The following is a 21,589-nucleotide window of genomic DNA, read 5'->3' as shown; positions in this document are numbered from 1 at the left end:
AACTATAACATACATGCATAAATAATAAAAAGAAAATACAATCGCTATAGTGATCCTCCTCCTCACAGTAACACAATGCCCAGAAATAATGGGAGACTCCAGGTGCCATAGCACCAGAGCTAAATGCAGCGTCACTGCATCCTACCGCAAAACCGCTTTTTAGCACGATGAGCCCATTAAGTACCTACCGAAGAGACTGATGCCATGTCAGAGGAGTGGCTGCCAATGCTAGGAGTCTTTTTGTGTCTGTTAAACTGGAAGCTGATTTCTGAAGCAGTGTCCGATTCCGTCTGTGCAGAAAGTAACAGGCATCTTTAAACACTGCGGTGCGAGCACTCTGAAGCACTATGCACAAAAACCAATAGCTCAGCAGACTCCCATTAGACGCAGGTTAGAAGAAGATTTAAAAGGAATGTAGTGCAGGGAGTCTCCTCAGGGATATTCCTTGTGTCCGACTGAAAGATCATCATTAATTGACGACCAATGGAGCGGCATGCAATCTCCCTTGCTGAAGAGATCACCACAACGTTATGGCTTGGGGGACAATGACCAAGGAGAAGTCCTGGGTATCCTTCAGGACTAGTTCTGTTAAAAAGGATTTTTGATTCAATCTCCCAAACCTAAGGCCTAGTTTAGGATTATTCAGGACTGGCTTTAGGGAAAATGGCACCCTGAGCAAACTTGCATTTTGTCATCCCAGGGCCCCACTCCCTCCCCAGGCTCCCCCCAACCCCAGCCCCCACTGCCTCCCTACCCCACCTCACCCCCTATCCTCACTGCCTCCCCAGGCTCCCCACCCGGCACTCGCTGCCTTCCCCACCCCGTTGCCCCAAGCTTCCTTCTGAGGCCTCGCACCCTGGGCCTGCCCTGCTCCTTGCTTCTTGACCACAGTGCCCCACTGACCACAGCGCCCCATAAGGCCAGCCCTGGGAGTGCTCCAATGTCATCTCCAGAGTTTATGGTTCAATCAACACTTAAAGAGAGCATTTGCAACCATGTATTTACTGAGATGTTAAACATGTTAGTCATGTTAAAGTTGGTGGAGTTTGGGTTACACGCACACCCCTACCTCAGATAGAAGGATGGGGGAAGATCTGCTCAGCTCTTTGGTTCGTTGGGGCTCAAGAAGTTGATGAGTTATCATTTGCGGCTTATTGTACGCTGTAGGCACAAATGGGGGAAAAAAGGCAACAAGTTGTCCTATAGGCTGAGGCAGGAAAACATAATGAGGAAGGAACCAGTTTCCATTAACTGTGGCATATACTGTACATAGGGCTTGGGATGACCTAGGAAGTCACTGGAGTTCTACCCACTTACTTCACATCTGAATTTAGCCCTATAAAATTGAATTGTATCCCTGAAAATAGCTCAGAAAAGTTAGCTAAAATGTATTTCAATGAGTTTTCATTATATTTTTCAGAGAGTGTGTAAACTCCCTCTAGTGGCTAATTTAATTTAAATATTAGCCTAAAGAATTGTGTGTCACTTACTGTCTTCAGTCTGAACAACAACAGTTTATCTCCTTGTTAATTTAGGATAGAATATAAACACAAAACCAAAATTATTGATATTTTCATCTCAGTGTATTGCATACAGTATTCACGGTTTGCAAAAAATCACTAAGTATTTGTGCCTACAATTTAGGAGTTGTATACGATCTCCTTCCAATACTTTTGATAAAAACAGACAGATGTTTATTTTGAATCCAGCTTTCTCTTTGTAATTATGTAGGTACCTGATCCAAAGCCCACTGAAATCCATGGGAAGAATCCCATTGATTTCAGTGGGCTTTGAATCAGATCATAAGTTATCAAATTCATTATTATGATCTAATTTGATCTTGATGCTGCATGAGATATGGGGGAAAAGTCATCTCACTTCTTAATTATTGTTAAGAAGAGTGATGTTGGTCACGAACATCTAACGACAAGTTCTGCTCCCAGTCCCTGAGTGTAAATCAGGGAAACTCCACTGACTTTACTCAGTTCCTCCTGCTTTACACCGGTGTAACTTGGAGCAAAACTTGGTCCTGAGATTTTGGTCAGTCTTCAAATACATGGTATGCACAGATTCTTATTCACATTAAAAAACCGCCACAGTTACAGTGTTGGCACTGACTAGCTGGTTTTTCAGAATATGTGGCAACATCTCATGGGGAAGATCCAAACTCCAAAATTAAACAAACAAGGGAGGGCGGAGGGAAGCCTGTTGTGTTTTAAAAACGTACCACATTAAAAAGAGAGTTAGGCATTTAAACAACCAAGTTAAATAAAATCATTTGATCCTTAACTTCTCTTTCCAATAACTAACCCCTTTCTAAAACAATGGGCTTGATTTTAAGATTATACACACACAAAACATTTCAGTCATGAAGGCCAATACACCCCACCAAGCTACAATGATCAAAGGGCCCAAGCACCCTCTCAGTAGTATAGAAACCTACATGTCATTTTTACCTTTAAACTGGAGTAAACACAATAAGCTGCTGATTCCAACCCTCCCTCCAGGTTTATTATTTTGCAAACAAATTACATCAAAACAACACTACATAGTTGGTTTTGCTACCTTCAGGGCTTATGGCTCTGAACAAAACTCCATAGCAATCTTAAAATAGAGGCTGAAATCCTGATCCTCTGTGCAAAGGCCAAATAACTGAGTTGTGCAGCGTGTAGGGACCTGGTGCAGCCAGTCTAGAACCACTACTGCAGCATCACCTCTTCCAGCCTCTCCCAACACAGAAACTGCAGCCAGCAGATCCGTATTCTGCCATAGTCCCAACCCCATTATGCCACTGACTGGACTGCAGTGCACAGACAGCCAAGTTATGGCCTTTTCACCAACCCCCTGAAGCTCCCAAGGTTTCACCTAGAAGAATGTATGACAAGCCAAAGATAAACATCAATTTGGTTAGAAGTTTACTGGGTGTGAATCAGCTTTCTAATTTGATGATGAAACATTCTTTGCTTAGTCCCTGTACAAGAACCCAATGGCTGCAAGATCCAGGCCGAAAGTATGAGCTTATGAAAACGTAAAAAAAGAGGAAAGACAGACATTACTCACTCTCACTGGTTGTGTAAATGTTCACCATGCTCTTGGCTAGATTAATGCTATTCGCTCGTGCCAGAGCCATGGCAACAGGGGATTGATCCCCGCCTTCTTCTGAAATAAAATTAAACACCAAAGCACCAAAATAAGCAAATGAATAAAAATAAAAAATAGATCCAGGGCTTGTGGGTCTCACCGTCAGCATGTTAATTAAATAACTAGGACACTAACTGGATCAAATAAAGGAGGAGATTGAAAAGCACACATGGCAGTTTAGGCATCTGACTCTCATTGACTTTCAGTGGGAGGCAGGCATCTAACAGCCATTTGTGCCTTTGAAAAATCTCCCCCAAAACAAAACAAAAATGTATCTCCATCATGGAAAAGGCAAACGATAAAAGATTAATCTAGTCCCCAAAATAGACCATCAAAGGCACAAAGCTTCCCACACAACTCACACCACCTGGCAGGCTCATTCCTGTGACAACAACATGTAGACAAAGAAATTTAAATATATCTTTGAAAAATTGCCTGGTACCTACATAGAACACTTCTATTAACTGAAAGTGCAATTTGGTATTTCTATGTTGGGAGAAATAGGGACTAAGCCATGACGTAGCAACAATACTTGCAAATAAGGGTAGGTGAAGTTTAAAGAAAATGTTTTTAACTAGATCCTAACTTGGTACTGTTCTAGGCCATGATAAAAGTAGAAGGTGGCTAGGGAGCCTTCCACTTCTGTCCATAGGAAGCCAGCCCACGTTTTAAGAAAAACAGCTCAAGTATTGTTTTTTCACCTTCCATTACACGCTGGCACAATTCATTTTCCTTACATGCCTCAATGGGTGCTGCTGGGGGGCAAACTCACACCTCAGGCAGTTAGGTATAGCAAAGCAACATTACCATGAGGAGGAGCAGGGTATAAAAATCCAGAGAGATGAAGAATGGCAGTGCAATTAGTTGTGGCTGCAATTTTGTGCACAAGTTTAATTGTGGATAAAATCTTGGAGGCCTGAGAAATGCCCAAAAGTCATTAGCATCTGAACACTCTTTGGTGGCCTCAATCCAATTCCTGATGGAGAGGTCTCCATATCACCAAAGCAAAAACTCCAAATAACCACCGCATTAAATTAGGCGCCTGGTGTCTGATATTTCTAGCAACACTTCAATGGGAAGAACAAAAGTTTCCTGTAATAAACCCAAAGGCCTTACACAAGGACATGCATCCCGCTGGGTACCGAATTAACATGAAATCTCTGGGTAAAAGCTCTCTAATGGCAGCCTCCAGAGAGAGAGAGGGAGTGGAGTGAGCAGACAGACTGAACTGTCCTCATCCACAGATTAGGTGACTCCAAGTCAGAGATTAGGTCCATTGGTGGGGTGATGTGAGGGAATTGTTCAGTACTATTGCCCATTCTACAACAAACCTGTGGCCAAACAGAGGACTTGTGAGTCTCCAAAGCTGTTATCCTGGCACATTTCATAAGCACAAAAACTTTATGCAGGAAGTAAAGGGGGAGGGAAAAAGGGCCTTCAGGAAGAGAATATGCAGGGAAGTAGGAAAAAACCTACTTGTTCATTGGGGATGTAGTTGGAGTTCTCAATACCTGAGAATACAGCTGAGTCAGTTCCTTGAATCGCTTCTCTCTCCGTGGCTGGTTCCTTGGACATTAGGTTTTCTGCAGGCTCACGTGTCTTAGCCTCAGGCAGCTCTCCATTAGTTTCCATGTTTTCTTGAATGCCCAAATCAGACCTTTTATCCCTATCACTATCACTGTCTGAATATACAGGTTCTATTAATATCTGAATCCTACTCGCCAATGAGTCCACTTTGCGCCTGCTTTCTTCAGGCATGACATACTCATCAGCAGGCGTTTCTGGTTCAAATGTGCTGCTGGGCCCCTCTTTCGTGGGCGATTCTATTTTGATTGAAGGCACTCGCACAGGCAGTTTGGATCTCCTCAAGCAGCGTTGTGCCTTTCTCTCCTCCTCCTGCCTCCCATTACTTTCAGTCAATGAATTATTTCTAGCAACCACAGCCCCTTTGCTCTTGCCATACGTAGATCTGGCCATAGAAGAGGCCGAGACCTTCCTTGAATGGGCTATGTAGCACGGTTCATCTTCACTAGAAGAGAAGGTTACTGTTCTTTTGTAGGGAATTCTGGTTTTCATGGAGACATTGGACTTTTCTTCACCATTTTGGCTTTGATTAGACTGTACAGAGAGAGAGCGACTCAATATGAACGGTCTCCCATTTGACTCTACCACGCTGGGCTTTTCAAAGGACTCCTCTGAAACATTACCTGCTACTATGGTATCAGCACCTTTCTCCCAAAAGTTCCTCAGGTTCTTGAAATGTTCATGATCTAGGCCGATTTCCTCATCTTTATGGCTCATGGAAAAGATGGTATAGTTGGCTCCTTGCTTCAGAACCAGATTGTTGTCTTCCTCTCCAGACAGAGATTTTGAGCTTTTAAGTGACTCTCTCTTTGCGTGACTGCCCTCAGTCTGCTCTGTGGGATTCACAAGAGTCTCTGACCTGAACAGGCCTTTGCTTGCTTTCCTCTTGACTGGTATCTTGCTGGCAATATTAGTGTCTATGGGGGGAGCTTTCTGCATTGCTGGGGTGCCACTGAGCACATCAGGAACCTCCACCCCAGAAGAATAACTGGACTGAACCATATCCTCTTCTGAGAGCTTGGCAGGCAATGGAGGTACATCATGACCTACAAAAACAAACATTCACAGCCTATTCCAAGAGCTCGAACAAAACCTCACCAGAAGGTTTGTGCTACAGCTGATTAAAAAGAAAGGGAGAAAATTTTGGAGAAGTGCCCAACATTCCTTCCCTCCCCTTTCCCCTGCCCTCAAATTTTGAAGTTTCAAAAACAAAAAATTCAAAAACCCACCCAGCTCTAGTTTGTCCCCGTGAGGCAAGGTAAGCAGCACTGCTATCACAGCTTTGACCCTATTTACATATTATTCATATGCACTATTTGTGATGCCCTAACAGTGTGCTTAGTGCTGTTCAAGAGACAGAAGACCGGTCCTTACCCTGAGGAGTTTACAAGCCAAACAGACAACATATGACACACTGGGGGATCCAAAAGAAGATTTAGTCATAGGGTTTCTCTCCCTGCTTCCTGTCTTTGACATAATGTGCTAGAGGGTTAATGTTTGTGAGTTTCAGGAAACCCATTCTTAGGTGCTGAGGTAAGAACTGCCCTTCATCATACATACCAAACAATGCTTTGTACCTAGATGCCTTCTATGCTGCATAATAGAAGTCATATTGCTGAATAAACAACAAAAAACCCTACCTTTTTCAGACAGCTGCCAGTTGTCTGTTGTACTTACTCCAGCGTTGCTCTCTCCTGGCGAAACATCATTTACACTCCATCTCTGCAGGGAAAATAAACCCCATCAGTGTATATGAACTGGCGAAACATCTGGGTCTCTCTCACCAGATCAATTTTCTGCCATTGTAGAGGGGTCAGGCATTGGTGCACCTTAGTACATCCTGTTCTCTGCTTATGGCACATAATCATTTAGTCTCCAGAGGGCTTTAATACTTTAGTCTAGTCTAGGTTATTGGGCTCAATACAGGGAAAGCTGGGTGCGGCTTAGTAATTTGTGATACAAGGTCAGACTAGATGATTGGGTGGTCCCTTCTGGCCTTAAACACTATTAAAACTGGAAAGACATTGTCTTGTATCTCAGCATAAACACCACGCAGCCTTCGGAGCCCTTCAGGTCTCTCGCTAAGCCGGTAGCAATTGGCATAGGCTACGTACCGACCCCAAGGATAATCAAGCAAAATATATAGGTTGCGTGTACACTACCTCATTTGATGAGGGTGGCAGTATGACATGTCTTGGTTTTGGCTTTGGCCAGGTTTTATGTTCCTCTGAAGAATCCAAAGCAGTTGTACTGGATCTGCAGAAGATGAGAAATGCCTTAGCAAAGATGTAGATTCCAACACCTAATGTGAAGGCACATTTTGTGGGGAGATTTTTCAGGGTCACCTAACCTTCTTTCACGCCTGCTCAGTTCTGTTGAGCTACTTTTGTTACTTTCATAGTGTGTCTGCTTATGCCGACACCTCTCTGCTCAGATTATCCAGAATCAGTGGCTTCATTTATTTCCTTCATAAGCATTTGGAATGACTTGGTGCATGATAAAGGGCCTGACCCTCGACTCTGGGTTATACTGACAACTCTCCCATTCCCGTCAATAGGGCCTCTAGAGACGTCTCTCAATAAAAATAGAGGGACAAATCCCCAGGTTTCCATGGGCTCAGATTTTCCCCTTCTGCAGGAAAACCTGAGGGAATAAAAAATTATGGAGATTCCTCCAGTGGAATCTCCTTCCCGATATGTTCCATCGGAGGGGTAGGATTGGCACTGATGCAGAACAGATGGTGGGTCCATCTCCTAAGACCCTCATATTTCCTAGCTGTGTCCTGAGGAGTCGCAGGAGACCAGAGCCATCTGTGAGAAGGCCTAATGCCACTGCACTGGTCTTTGTCAGCTAGCCCTCCGTCCCTCCCTACCACCTGGCACTGAGACTTCAATGGAGTCACTCTGCCGTGCCTTTCCTAGCTGAAAACTTTTCTGAAACCTCGTCTTAAATGGATGCATCAATGTGTATTTCCTCCCACCCCTCAATGCCCACTCCTTCCCAGCCCAGCCAGTGCAATCTGCTGCTCAGACACGGCTCTCCAGACATAATGCTGCCAGAGAGGCAGATGACCTTTTCTGCACAGGAGAGGGAGGCCCTTCTAGACCTGGTTCTGGGAGGCACTGGCTATGAGTGGGCCCCCAGCTCTTCCTCATTTCAGTCCAAAAGCTTAGTGGGGTTTAGACATTTATACAGACAATGGGAACAGCCACAATTATATTGGACAGGATAAAAACAAATCCTATGGAATACAAATGCTTCAAGGAATAAGTCAATTGCTAACTGCCTGCAGGTTAGGAAGAAGCTTCCCCATGACCAGGCTATGTGATTGCTTGCCCCTTTCTTGGACAGTTCTGGCCAACATCAAAGACAGCACAGTGAACTTCCTGACTGCTAGTCAGATCCAATACAGCAATTCCAGTGTTCAGGTTTGACTCCCAGGGGACTTTTGCCCAAATGAGGACCAGGAAAAACAGAGTAAAACCCTGAGGATTTGGCCCAAATGAAATTTAAAGAACTTCTGTACTGGCAAAGAAAGTACACAGAGAACATCCTTCTGCAAGGAAATGCTTTTAGACTGTGTCCTTTATTAAACAACCCCCTGATAAACTGAATTGAGCATGGCTGCATCGTTGTGCCACATGTTTAACAATTCATTGCCTTCCTGTTTCTAAGAATGATTTCTTATTTTGCTGACCGAAATGCAAATGAGATGGGAGCAACAAACAGAAATGCAAATATTTTAATGGTTTATCCAGAGCTTATTAATACTAAAGGCAGTCACCACTTTGCTTGTACTTTGATGGAGCATTTTTGCCCAATCAAGCTTCGATGAGGCATACTGAATTGTTAAAAGTGGTGGCAAGGAACTGCCAAGAAATGAGCAATGTTCCCAAAACAGCTTCTTTTGTTAATGATGCTCAGCTGAAAAAAGTTAAACAAATATAAAACCACCATTTATCTGAAAAGTTATCAATAATATTCTGAGATTGGCTATTGCTGCCTTTTTGCTGGCCCCCTATCAAATCATGCAGGAAAAGCCTTGATGGAATAAACACATTACCAGACATTTATTAAGGGAGGTTAATATCAAAATACTTTTCAAAGAATTGTTAAAGATATCCCTTAGTAACCAAAAGTTCAGTTAAAGAACCGGGATCTTGCTTGTTACGTTTAATTTTCATGAACAATAATGGAAAGTCTGTGCAGCCAATATGCAGCACTGAAACTGTTGTCCTTTGTCAGTTACCTCTCGGCTCCCAAGTCAGGAGTGAGTTCAGGGAAGAGAGGACTGGTTGCGTCTGATGGCAGTGAAGCTGCTCTGCCTTCCAGGCTCTGCCGGATGTGTTCATTAGGTTCATCTATTATATAACAGAGGGGATTGGGAAATGACATTTAATTAAAACTGTGACAGCCGCTATGTTTTATTTTGGTGCAAGCAAACACTTGTTAAATGATTCATACCAGAGCTAAACTGTGAAATTAACTCAGGGTAATTGATAGAGAGGCAGGCTGGCCGGCTCTCCACTCCCACTCTTCACTCCCACACTCTCGCTCAAAAGATCTGCCAGTTTCAATGGGGATGGACACCCCCCCCCCCCTTCAAAAGCAGCATTGTCAAAAGCATGTCCCAGTCCCTTGTGATTTGTCAGCATAAACAGACCTGGCTAACAACTCTACTAATGACAGAAGCAGTCAAACCAGCTATAAACCTTAACAGGACACTGCAGTGGTGGTCAATAAAGTTAATCCATTCCAGGATTTGAATTCAGCTATTTCCTGTTTTGACTCAAAGTCATCTGTTCTTGGCAAACAGAGGAGGCGGCCAATCGAGTTAATAAAAGGAGATCCCTATTGTTTGTACTGGCACAGGGCTAAACTGTGTCTTCTGAGTTTTACTGAACCAACCGACAGGAAAAAAAACAAGAGAAGACAGTAACATTTAAAGCAACATGTCAGGGTACAAAAGCTGCCTTAGAAACTCAACTGTCAAATATATCTACTGTACAACAAAAAGGGTTAAACTCTCAAACAGGGATGAAAAAGTCAACTTGTTCTGAGCAATAGAAGCTACTTGGTATCTTAATATATTTATTCACCAGCCAGCAAGGTCTATTGCACAGAGACAATGTACCTGTTACTAAACCTGCCAGCACTCTTTAGATTATATTGTATGAAACAGACCATGCAAGGGTTCCTGTTCAAAGGCCCGATATACCACATTACAAAATGTGGTATCCCTGGCTGTTCAGCTATTGGTTTGCAAAGACGTGGGTCAAACAGCAGAAAAACTCTCTATGGACAGGTTATGATGCAGCTGCTTACTGCATCCACTGGGATTATTGCACCTTCCTTGGAAGCATTTGGTGCTGTTCACTGTCAGACCAATCACTGGACCAGGCAGATGACTATCCAAGCCAATATGGTAACACGTACATTCCTAAGATCTGAAAAATCTGTGCATTATCACATGTCAAAGATTCTGCAGGCCAAATTCTATCCTCACCTGCATCTATGTAACTCTGTTGTCTTCATCTGGGTTGCACAGGTGTAAATGAGGGCAGAATATGGCCCCCGCAATTGGAATTTAAACAACAGTTCTGTTGGTGATGTGCAAACCAGAACTTTCCTAGAGAGGATGTGGTTCTGCCATTCTTACAGGAATGACGTGAGCAGATATAACCCACATTCAGTGGCCTGCTCCCTGTAGGTAAGAATGTGCCATTTTTACACATGCAGTGCCGTGTAGCCTCACCCAACGTGTCTCTCCATTTTTACATAATCTTTTTTCAGAGAACGGCACAAGTAGTAGCATTTAAATGTACCAAGAAAAGCCACAGAGCTGTGACGTGGTAAGAAGTCTCCTGTTGGCTGGGCACATGCTGAGAACTGGCAAATGACAAGCAGTGTATGTAAAACCAGGCCGATGGGCAGAAGCAAGAGCTTCCTCCTCCTCCACCCTAAAATTCTTGCACGTGAGATAGCAAGACACAAACAGGTTACTGTTCTGGAACCAGAAGGAGAGGGGGCAAACAAAAACCTCTCACATTTATACTTGGCCTATTCAAGCCATGAGAGGCCTCGACAACTACAGTTGCATTCATTTTGCAACTCACAATGAAACCCATCGCATTATATTTGCACTGTTGCCAGCTGAGGACTCTGAGGTCTTCATGTATTCTCATACCGACCATCTAGATTTCTCCCTCAAATCAACAGTCATAATTGTTTTTTTTTAATTACAAACAGGTTGTCAGGGTATTATAACCCATGAAAGCCAGTAAAGTGGCCTCGGTAACTTTAAGAACAGATACAGTGAGAGGCAAGTTGCACCCTGAATTAACAGTTGTTGAACCAGTTTAGCTTGCCTAACTATTTCTTTAAAAGAAAAATACATAGGTATGGCTTAATCATATGGCTCTAATGCTTCAACTGTTACATCAGCTATCCTTTCCTTATTGTGTTAAAATACAGACCTGCATTTGACACAAGATGAAATTGTACTATAGGGAACCATCCTGCATTGGCAGGGAAAAGAACTGGCTGCTCAAGTAGGTGTTTTGTTTGTTTGTCATATATTGATTATCACAGGATAAAGAACAAAGAAATTATCAATAAATTAATGAAATTCCCTAGTCTGAGAATAAGCTAAAACAGCTGACTGTAGGCACACACTTACCATCACATTCCTCCCAGGATTTAAAAACTAGTTATTATCTCCAGGACCTGGGAAATTCACTAAATGCCAAGCTATAATATATATAGCTATATATAGTCTGTCTCCTTTAGGGCTTTATGCTGCTGCCAATCACCACAGTATCAGAGCATCTTCCATGTCGAACAGTAATACTGAAAGTCCCCAGAGGACTACATGGAGTCTCTGGCACTTTTCCTTTGGAGTCCAAACTCTGCTTGTAGTAGGGCTGTTAGGAATTTTTTAGACTTTAAAAATTTCCTCTTCTATTTTCCTTTGGTAGCAGCTAAGGATAGAAGGGACTTCAGTGTCCAGCTGGGTAGGACCTTTCCAAGTAGAGGTTCTCTCTTAATAAACAATGCTCAGAGCTTTAAATCAGGATTCAGAGCCCTAGACTCATAGAAGCATTGCACTAATCTTGTTAAATGAACACCTACCTCTTCCAATCAGACTTAAGAACTGACGGCAGGGTGAACAATTCTGATCTCCAGAGGGAAGAATAAAGGTTGGCAAGACAGCAATTGAATGCCCTTATCTCACTGATTTCAGACTCCACATAAGCCGTAGGGTATGTCCCATTCTGAGAAAGTCTAGTCCTACTTACTTGCACGGGCCAGGTTCTGCTCTCAATGACACCAGAGTTATTCTGGTGTAACTTCATTGACAACGGAATCACACCAGTGTTGGTGAGATCACTGTTTGCCACTTACAGCTGAGAGCAATTGGCTAATACATTAATACACAGTAATCTGAGAGGGGAATTTAGCATCTGGCTACTACTAAAAGAAGCCTTTAGTAGAAATAATGGCTCCAGTGCCTGACCCATAACCTATAGAATGGCAGTGGGAAGGTTAATAGGAGAAATTCTATTTGGAAATAATAAAGTCATATGCTGCTCCAGTGATTTGAAATCAGTCGCAGATTAAAAAGAGAAACAAGGAGGAAGGGGAAGAAAGAAAATGGGAGAAGGAAGAAAGGGCAAAGTCTAACCACAATAATACACAATATGAAAGTTTAGCAGCATTTGCAATGTCCTGTTTAAACAAATATTGATCACACTGCTCAAAACACACAAGCAAAGACACAACCTTTGTGGAGTCTGAAATCGGTGAGATAAGGGCGTTCAATTGCTGTCTTGCCAACCTTTATCCTTTGCCTCTGGAGATCAGAACTGCTCACCCTGCCGTCAGTTCTTAAGTCTGATTGGAAGAGGTAGGTGTTCATTTAACAAGATTAGTGCAATGCTTCCATGAGTCTAGGGCTCTGAATCCTGTTGTAAAGCTCTGAGCATTGTTATGAAGTGAGACGAGAGAACCTCGACTTGGAAAAGTACAAGACATATGTAGTCTATGGCACTTTTCCTTTGGGGTCCAAACATCCTTGGTGCTAGGGATGTTGGAATAGTGCAAAGGAAAGAGCAACCCCCTCTCCTGGAGTGTATCAAGAAGGAAATGCATAAGGAGCCCAGTATGGAGAGTAGGTGGATATGAAGTCAGATGGAGCAAAACGATAGATAATTTCGAAAAATTGGAAGGTGACAACCTGGGTTCTGCAAAAGAGCAAAGCACAAGTATATCACTGAAGACTTTGACAGCTCTAATCAAAGATTGCCATCAGGACCATGGCTTCCTGGAATCTGCTGGAGCCAATAATTAATCAGGCATGTCTGTATATCTGTGATTTCCCACCCTAGCAAAATAATTAAATCTGCAGATTGCACAAGACTGGCATACAGTCCCACAGCGTTTCTGCCTAGTCTTACTTGGCTCATATTCATCAGAACTGGATGTGAATCATCCCCAGTATTATTTTCCCACAAGTGTTCAGTAAAAAGTGCCAAATGCAGGCTGGTTATATTTGGACTCAATGCACAGCCCTACCCATCTCACAAAGGGCCACACTATTCTCTTCACTGCCCTTAGCAGTCATAGGAGATTTGTTCTGTTCCATATACAATGATGAAGTTATACATGCGTGTCATATGAACTACAGTGCATCTTGGAATTAGTGCATGGTCCCAGACACACCCTTGCCTTGGTGCTAGTCAGACATTTTCAGCACTGCCTCAGCATACTTTGTTGTTCCCTTGTAAGTGACTAGACCTGCCGAGTTGCCTTGTCATTCTCTTGTTAGAGGGGCAAGGATTCCCCCTCCAGCAGAAGTGGCAGAGAGCACGAGGAAGGAGGCAGCCATCAATATGGAAGCCCTGAGGCAACTCCCTTCCAGCTCGCTCCCTGCCATCTGAACCCCACAAATCCCTCTGAGGGATGGTTCACAAACTGGAGGAGGAACCTTAGCAAGGTAATAGTGATGGCCACAGTGCTGACTTACTGTGCTCTGTAGAGTCCCACGGGACTGAAGTGGGAGGGAACAATGCCATGAAGAGCAGCCATCACTTCCAGCCCACCCCTCACACATCTGAGCCCTGCCGGGCACCAGAGCGTCTTCAGGGTTGAGGGAAAGAGAGGAATGATGCCAAGGAGGAAGCACTCATCTCTACTGAGCCGAGAAGCACCAGGACTCTGTCCCCTCTACTTGGGGAAGTGGAGAGGATAAGCTGGTCCTAACTCACACTGACATTACATTTACTGCATACATAACTGTAGATTTAGACTGTAAACTCTTCAGGGCAGGGACTGTCTCTTGATATGCATTGTGTTATGGTGCCCTGATCTCAGCTGGGACCCATAAATGCCACTAGAGGAATAAATACCTTACAAAATCCATAATTTAATAAGCAGGGATGGTGAGGTGGGGAGATGTGGAGAAACCATGCCACTAATCTTGGGTTTCCTCGGTCTATCTAACAAACAGAATACAGTACATTATTCCCATTCTCACTACTCAGTCAAAGTGAAATCACACCAGAAACAGTAAAGCACATTTTCAGGTTGTGGTAAAACAGAAGGTCTTCAGCACAAGCCACCTGCCTCTGGTCCCCACTAGCTGTGTCTGGAGAAGGCACACTAACTAAGCCATTTCTAAATGGATTTCCTGTGGGGCCTTTGGACCCAGTTTATTGAGGCTGCGTTTTTATGGTTAACAGCAGCCCAGTGCTGAGGATCCAAGTCAGGTACTATGGACCATTTAGTCCTAGCTACTTCCCCAAAACAGGGATCAAGTGCACTTGATCTCTGCAGCAGCGTAAATCTCACCTGTAAGCCCTAATGCAGATCGTTGTATTTCCTAGTACTGAAAACAGTTCACAAAACCCCTGTTGGAATGTAAATGTCAAGTATACAAAGGCTAGTACCCCAAAGGCATGGCACCTAGGAATCACACCATGCAGTGTCTGGGGCTCACCTTTTTCTGGTTACCAGCAGATTGCACAGTGATGCGCAGTAATGTACTTACTTTCCGGTTTCTCCTTTTTCTTTCTAATGGATGCTCGAAGCAGGTCTGGCCCCTCTAATTCCTCTTGAAAACGTTTTGCCTTCACTTCATTAAACCATTCACCAGTCACAAACTTTTTCTTCTTTTCATCCTTGAGAGAGCCTTGTAATCGTCTAAAAATCAAACAAAGAAAAAAAAAACAACAACCCCCAAACAAGTGATGCACTAAAAATACACTATATTCACAAATATTTTACTGATGCTGGCCAGAAGTCATGTAGGAACCCTGACTCCAGCCGACTGAGCTCACTGAGACTTTACAAAGCCTCACAAAGTATTCTCAACACCGGTTTCAGAGCAGCAGCCGTGTTAGTCTGTATCCACAAAAAGAACAGGAGTAACTGTGGCACCTTACAGACTAACAAATTTATTTGAACATAAGCTTTCGTGGGCTACAGCCCACTTCATCGGATGCATAGAATGGAACATATAGTAAGAAGATATATATATACATACAGAGAACATGAAAAAGTGGAGTAAGAGGCTAATTAATTAAGATGAGCTATTATCAGCAGGAGAAAAAAAATTTTTTTCTCAACAAAGTATCCAAAACCTCACACAGTATCCAAAACACTCTGCATGTGAAAGTCAGATATTCTTAGAGGGTTTTTTTATTTATTTAAAACCCAGCCTAACATGGGATTTTTTTAATGTATTTCCAAAATGGAAACCTGCTGATAATACTAATACTTTTCGCCTTCCATATGGAGGATCTCCAGGGCTCCTTTACAAACGTTATTCCCACCGCACCGCACCCCACCCCAAAAAAACCTTTCCTGTGAGGTAGAAATCACTTCAACCCCACTGAAATGTGGCCAGGATGGATCACAGCAGCTGATTTAAAAATTAAGGACAGGAGGTGAAGAATACCACACCCAGATGAACAAGCAGGGGAATTTAGGTGGGCTGAATATAATTATTTATGAGGGAATTCAGGAAAGACACTGGGCTTAAAAAAAACCTCTGCTCTTACTAAATGTGCTACAGTATCATGCGTGTTTGCAAGGGGACAGGAACCTGGTTTTACAACTCAGCTGCTTCCACCTGCCTAGCCAGGGCACTGGTTCAGTTCTGGTCGAGAGGGAAGAGTGCCATTCACTGAATCACCAAAAACATTTTCTGCAGCAAGTGCATAATCCTAGATGGTCTCCCATTCAGTTACAGACCCACCCTATTCCTGCTTAAATTGTGGATTAATTGAGATCACAGCCCAAGGGAATACAGCTGCAGGTACATCACATTTAGATGTTCTAATACTGTAGGCTTCTGTGTTTCCTGTTTAAAGCTCACCCAATCAGTATTTTACTCACTGGAACATGCTGTAATCTACTCTCTCTCCAATTTTATAGCTGTCTGGCCCAGCCAACTGGTGACTATTCAGTAGGGCCTGTCCATAACTAGTTAAGACCAAGATTACCATCCCTTCCATCAGGAAATGCATATTTTAATAAAACCTCTGTAGGCAGCAGGGTAACTTATATACATAGGCAGCAGGAGAACAATTATGGACCAGCTGTTGCCGTTCGTACTCACAGTGAGTAAACTTTTACTTCTTGAGTTGTCCCATTCATTTCAATAGGATTATCTGCAGAGCAAGGGTGGCAGAAGCTGGACCCATATTGGGTGACACTTCTGCACACCATTTTTTAAAATACAATCAACAGTGAAACTCTGTTTCCTTATGGTAGTTTCTTTAATACTGGAAAGAGGACAGAAACACAATAAATACTTTTATACTTTTATAAACAAAACACCAGACTAAAAATCTGATACTTTTGTCTTGCTTTTGTGGAAGCCTGCATAACTACCTTCAAAGACTAAAAATCACTGTGTTACAAACAGAAAGTCAAAGCGTGATGCTCACAATATGAGCAACAATGACTATTTATGAATGAGATTTAAGATGTTATTAAACAAACACTAAAGGGCTGGAGGTGCCTGCTCTTAGGTACACAGGCCATGACCCTGCATGGAAACACTGTTGAGTTTGAATATGGTGTTTGGTGCAAACACCCTCCGGACACAAAGGGATGGGGTATAAAGGCTTAAACAAACAGCAGAACTTTGAGGTCTCTTTCAGTCAACTGAAGCTACTCTCTTTATCCTAGGAGATGTCTAAGAGGGTGAAGGATGGTGTAGCAACTTTGTAGTTTCACACCTTAAACAAAAATCTCCAGCCCAGTGATGGATGGTGACCCTTGACCAGGGAAGCACAAATCACAAAAAAAAATAGTTATTTCCACGGCTGCACAATGTATTATTTAATAGCTATGAACAGCTTGCCTTATTTACAGTGAAGCAGCAGCAGGTGGACCTGGAAGCTGGAACCACCCGTGTTGGTTCCTCAGGCACATACATGTGGCCCCACCCCATGGGGAGGGAGCCAGAGGGCACAAGCCTGGGCTGCAGAGGGCAGGGATGGGGCCTAACTGCTACAATCCTGCAGTGGCCTCACCAAACAGTGGTAACCACAGCAACGCCCTTATAAAGGGACTCCTAGGCATGGTGAGCTGCCATAGTGACAAGGCAGCTTTGCGAGGCACTAGCTATACCAAGATTTGAGCCTCACGCAACACTACACTCTTCATACTTTCTAACGTTGTATTCTGCTACCGGAAAGTGAGAGTTGTGACATTTAAATCAAATCACAATTGGTCCTCAAATCTGCATATATTTATCCGTTAAATTAAAAAAAAAAACTATGTAAAATGTATTTTGTAACTTCTGGGAATCCTTGGTTAGGCTGTGCCTCACTTGCTGGGCTAATGAGCCGCCCCTGCTCCAACCATATGTGACAAGCTAGTGCATGGTGACAGCTGGCCCAGAAAGGCACTGCAGATCCAAACTCCCTGTATGACAATCCTTTTCCATTGAGTGGCCCAAATTTTCAACCAAGACTTAGCCAAGTCTCTCTTTTCATGTCTGCTAATGAATAGCTGCCACAACTATAAGAAACTGGACAGCTCACTTGATTTGTGCCAGTCAGCTAGGCAGTAAGGGGGCGGGAGGGGATCACCTTGGTCGGTTGGCCTGGAAAGTCAGACGCAAACAGGAGTATTTGTCCCAGGGGAGATGCAGTCACCATGAATGTGTGAGCTCCCCTGATAGATGAACATTATATGTGAGGCCTTTCCCGCCATGAGTTTCGACACTCTGAAGTGCACAGAGATAAGAGCTGGTACGAAGAGCTAGGGCTGCAATTTACCTCTCAAAAGGGCTCTTTGAGGAATTGATTGGCTCACCCAAGCTCTTTCTCACTATCAAATATTCTATGGTATGAACTGGATGAGAGACTGACTGAGCATGCTCCATGGGGCTGCTATGCTTCCCAGGCATTGCAAACGTTCCGTGACTGAACATTCCTATGCAGCATGGCCAGTCACATCCTCCCAGTATATATTGGTCTAAGTGGAAATAGCTCAGAACATGAGACTGAAGAAAGCAGACAATGGGCCTCAGATTTTCAGAGCTGCCAATAAAATTAAGGGAAACCCAGTGGCTATTTCCCCTGCTCAGGTTAGAAAATCCCAGCATTGTACTTCCCCTATTGACTACTTCAGTTCCTTCCCCACTCAAATGCAAATATAGATGGTCATAGACAAGAAGGAGGGAGTGAACTCTTGTAGTGAGATCAAAGAACTGGGATCTACTTTAAGCTCTGCCCAAATAAATCCTTCAGGAACTTGAGCAAACTCTTTCAACTCTCTGAGCCTTGGTTCCTATCTGCAAAATGGCATCGTAATATTTTCCTTATGGGGCCACTGTGAGGCTAAATCCATGAATGTTTCTGACTCAGACTGAGGGCCCTATAAAAATCCTATGTATTGTAACAAACCTGTGGTCACCCAAGAGTTGTATGGTTATCAGTGTTGCACACCATGGCCATTGGGAACTTCATGACGACAATGGGGAAAAAACCCTTATCTTCCTGCTCCAGGACTTGAGATAAAGGAGAATCTCCTTAGCTCTTAACAGTATAGTGCCCATGACACACAGATGAGCAGTTGTGATCCCATCCACTAGCAGGCTTTGAGGGATATGCACTAGCCAGTTCATTACAGTATCAAACAGCTGCACTCCCTCATTATTAATGCAGCAAGTAGCCGAATCATGCGGCAGGAGTTTGAAACCATTCCCCTGCCAGCTGAAAGAGGAAAGTTAGTAAAAGGCACTCCTACTTGGATAATATCAACGAATGACAAACACAAAGATCACAGCACCTGTGTCCTTCTTCATGATACTTTTATAACTTCCTGCCCACAGAGTGGGCAATTTACCTGCCTAGTGCTACAAAGGTTAGGTCAGAACAGCAAGAAAATTAAGATAGCTTCATGCATTAACTGGACAGGAAATCACAGTGAAGGGTACATGGGGAACATGGGTCTTCAGCTGTCCCCACATATGCAAATCCAAGCTGGAGGCACTGGTCTCTGCATTTTGGCAGTTTGCTCTGGGGGAGCCTGTTTAGGGTAGGTTTTACAGGCTCTGCACTTTTCTTTTACCTTTGTCTGTCAATCCCACAAGTATCTTTCATGAGCTCCGGAACGTCTTGAGTCAAATGCATCCCCCGTTGAAGTTACACACGAGGGATTAATTTGGCCCCTCAACGTCCTCTCTGGACAGCTCTTTTTCTCCTGGCCACCACACCAAGCAGATTTTTGGAATACAAGTACTTAGCTGTTCTTCCTGAGCACTCCTCTGTACTTTAACTGGCCTTGGCACACCCAGCTGACTTTTTTGGCACCCCAGCTAGTAAGTTTTTTGTTTGCTAACCTGTACATTTACAGGACAGAAACTTTGCCGAGTTAGCTGGCTCTACCTCCCGGTATTCAATACAATTCAAGGAAAAGGTTTTCCAACCCTATGGAGATTGCTGAGGGTGCCAGAGGAAAAAGAGCCACCAAGATCAAATTACCAACAATGGGGGGTGTTAAAAACCCAGAGGATACCGATACAAAGATATGAAGGGTCAAATTTGACCTCTTGTTTCAGAGCAGGTGTGGTGGGTAGAGGGTGCAGACCCTACTTGCTGCAGTACGTTGCTTCCTAACAAAATGTCATTAGAATTTAGTGCTTCTGTCAATATTACAGACTCCCTATTATCCCCTAACCATCAGCACAGCTAGCAGAGTTCCCCAGCACTAGGGGTATACCTGGGTTCTCCTACATTGCTACTTTTCCTGCAACAAATCCAGGGAAGGGTAATGCTTTATCCAAACTCGAAGAGTTGGGAGCTCACATCCAAAATTCCCATCAGGTAGGAGGAGAGGGACAAGGGCCACAAACTCAGAGAACAGCCCAGATCACCCCTCTGAAGGGCCTTGCCCTGCATTTAGTTAGCTGGCCTCTCACTCCACCCTGTAGTATAAAGCAGAGTCCATTGAGAGTGGAATCCTCTGGACTCAATGCTAATATGTCCCCTGAAAGCCTGTGGATCCCAGAACACATGGAGTAGCATGCTTGGGAGAACACACAATATTAAATCCACCGCTCCCCCACTTAGGATCTAGGGCATTTTGTGGCCTAATTTCCATTCCTTTTCTCCCCCACTTTGATACGTACAATGGAGAAAATTTTGGACCAACGACTAGTAGAGAAGTAATAGTACATAAAAACTAGGAGATGTATTCTGAATTCACTGACAGTAGTGGAAATCCACCGTATCGCCTCTGACTTTACTCAGCTTCTCCCAACTACCACCAGAGTTTTGCTCAAAAGCAGGTCAGACAGTGAAATCAACCACGGACATCCCCTACAGAAAAGCACTGAACCAGGTCAATTGTATTAGAGTAGGGCCCACGAATATCACCACAGTTAAAAATCTGTTACTCTTTCCAAACTAAAGGAGTACTTGTGGCACCTTAGAGACTAACCAATTTATTTGAGCATGAGCTTTCGTGAGCTACAGCTCACTTCATCGGATGCATACCGTGGAAACAGTCTAATACGGCTGTTACTCTGAAACCTTTCCAAACTAAGACCTTATGCACTGGGAGTTTAAATGTGCATAAAAAAAACCCCACCACCACTGCAAATGGAAACGTTGCCAAATTTTAGCAAAGAAAGAAAGAATACCACAAACTAAACAACATGGCCAATTTATTTTGCATTTTAGGAGGGCAATCATGATATTAAAACCATAATTTGGATTAGTGCCAACCGTGGCTTTTGCAGTCACATGTTCTTTCTGTCTAAATCCTAGTCTACACTAGAAAAGGTTTGTTAGTATATTCCCTTCAACTCTCCTCATGCAGATGCAGCTTATGCCAGAAAAAAATTGCATTTGGTATTGCTTACACTGGTTCCCTGCACAAATGATGCTAGGCTGGTATAACAGCCTCTACACTAGAGCTTCTGCCAGTATAGAATCACAGTGAAAACAAAAATCACAACCCTATCCAAGATTGCTATGCTAGAAAAAGATTAGACTGGACTCCAGTCATGCTTTCTGACATTCCCACCCCACCACTATCTGGTCTCTGGAGCAAATTTCCTCTAGCTGGAGGGCAGGACATACAAAGGCTCCTCAGAGGCTGCTGTAGAAGTGCTACCCACCCATCATCCTAGACGGTATGTCTTGCCCTCATGATGGGCACAGGCTTTTCTGACTCAGCAAAATATCAAAAGGTCATATCACTAGTGTAAACTGGCATAATTCCATTGACTTTCATAGAGACAGGCTGGTTGCCCCAAATTTTTAAGCCTTGTGCTTATTGCCAGTCAGAATAGCTTAATGGCTGGTATTTTAGAAGTGGCAGCAGCAACAACTAACAAACC

At 43.5% G+C, this 21,589-nt stretch overlaps 1 protein-coding gene across 2 annotated transcripts in view; it reads right to left on the bottom strand.

Moving 5' to 3' along the window:
- Window positions 1-21,589, bottom strand: part of LOC125642793 (synaptotagmin-like protein 2) — a 66,402-nt gene that overhangs the window by 19,084 nt on the left and 25,729 nt on the right. The window contains exons 3-10 of one of the 2 annotated variants that reach the window (XM_048864598.2): window positions 14,774-14,925; window positions 8,975-9,086; window positions 6,888-6,981; window positions 6,366-6,447; window positions 4,653-5,771; window positions 3,061-3,159; window positions 1,070-1,161; window positions 189-290 (exon numbers count right to left, since the gene is read on the bottom strand). In XM_048864598.2, the coding sequence (XP_048720555.2) occupies window positions 189-290; window positions 1,070-1,161; window positions 3,061-3,159; window positions 4,653-5,771; window positions 6,366-6,447; window positions 6,888-6,981; window positions 8,975-9,086; window positions 14,774-14,925 (1,852 nt within the window). The remainder of the gene's footprint in view (window positions 1-188; window positions 291-1,069; window positions 1,162-3,060; window positions 3,160-4,652; window positions 5,772-6,365; window positions 6,448-6,887; window positions 6,982-8,974; window positions 9,087-14,773; window positions 14,926-21,589) is intronic. The other variant, XM_048864599.2, reaches the window with a different exon arrangement.

This window comes from Caretta caretta, chromosome 9, assembly GCF_965140235.1.
Source record: "Caretta caretta isolate rCarCar2 chromosome 9, rCarCar1.hap1, whole genome shotgun sequence".
NCBI lineage: Eukaryota > Metazoa > Chordata > Testudines > Cheloniidae > Caretta > Caretta caretta.
This window is presented reverse-complemented; position numbering and strand designations above follow the sequence as displayed.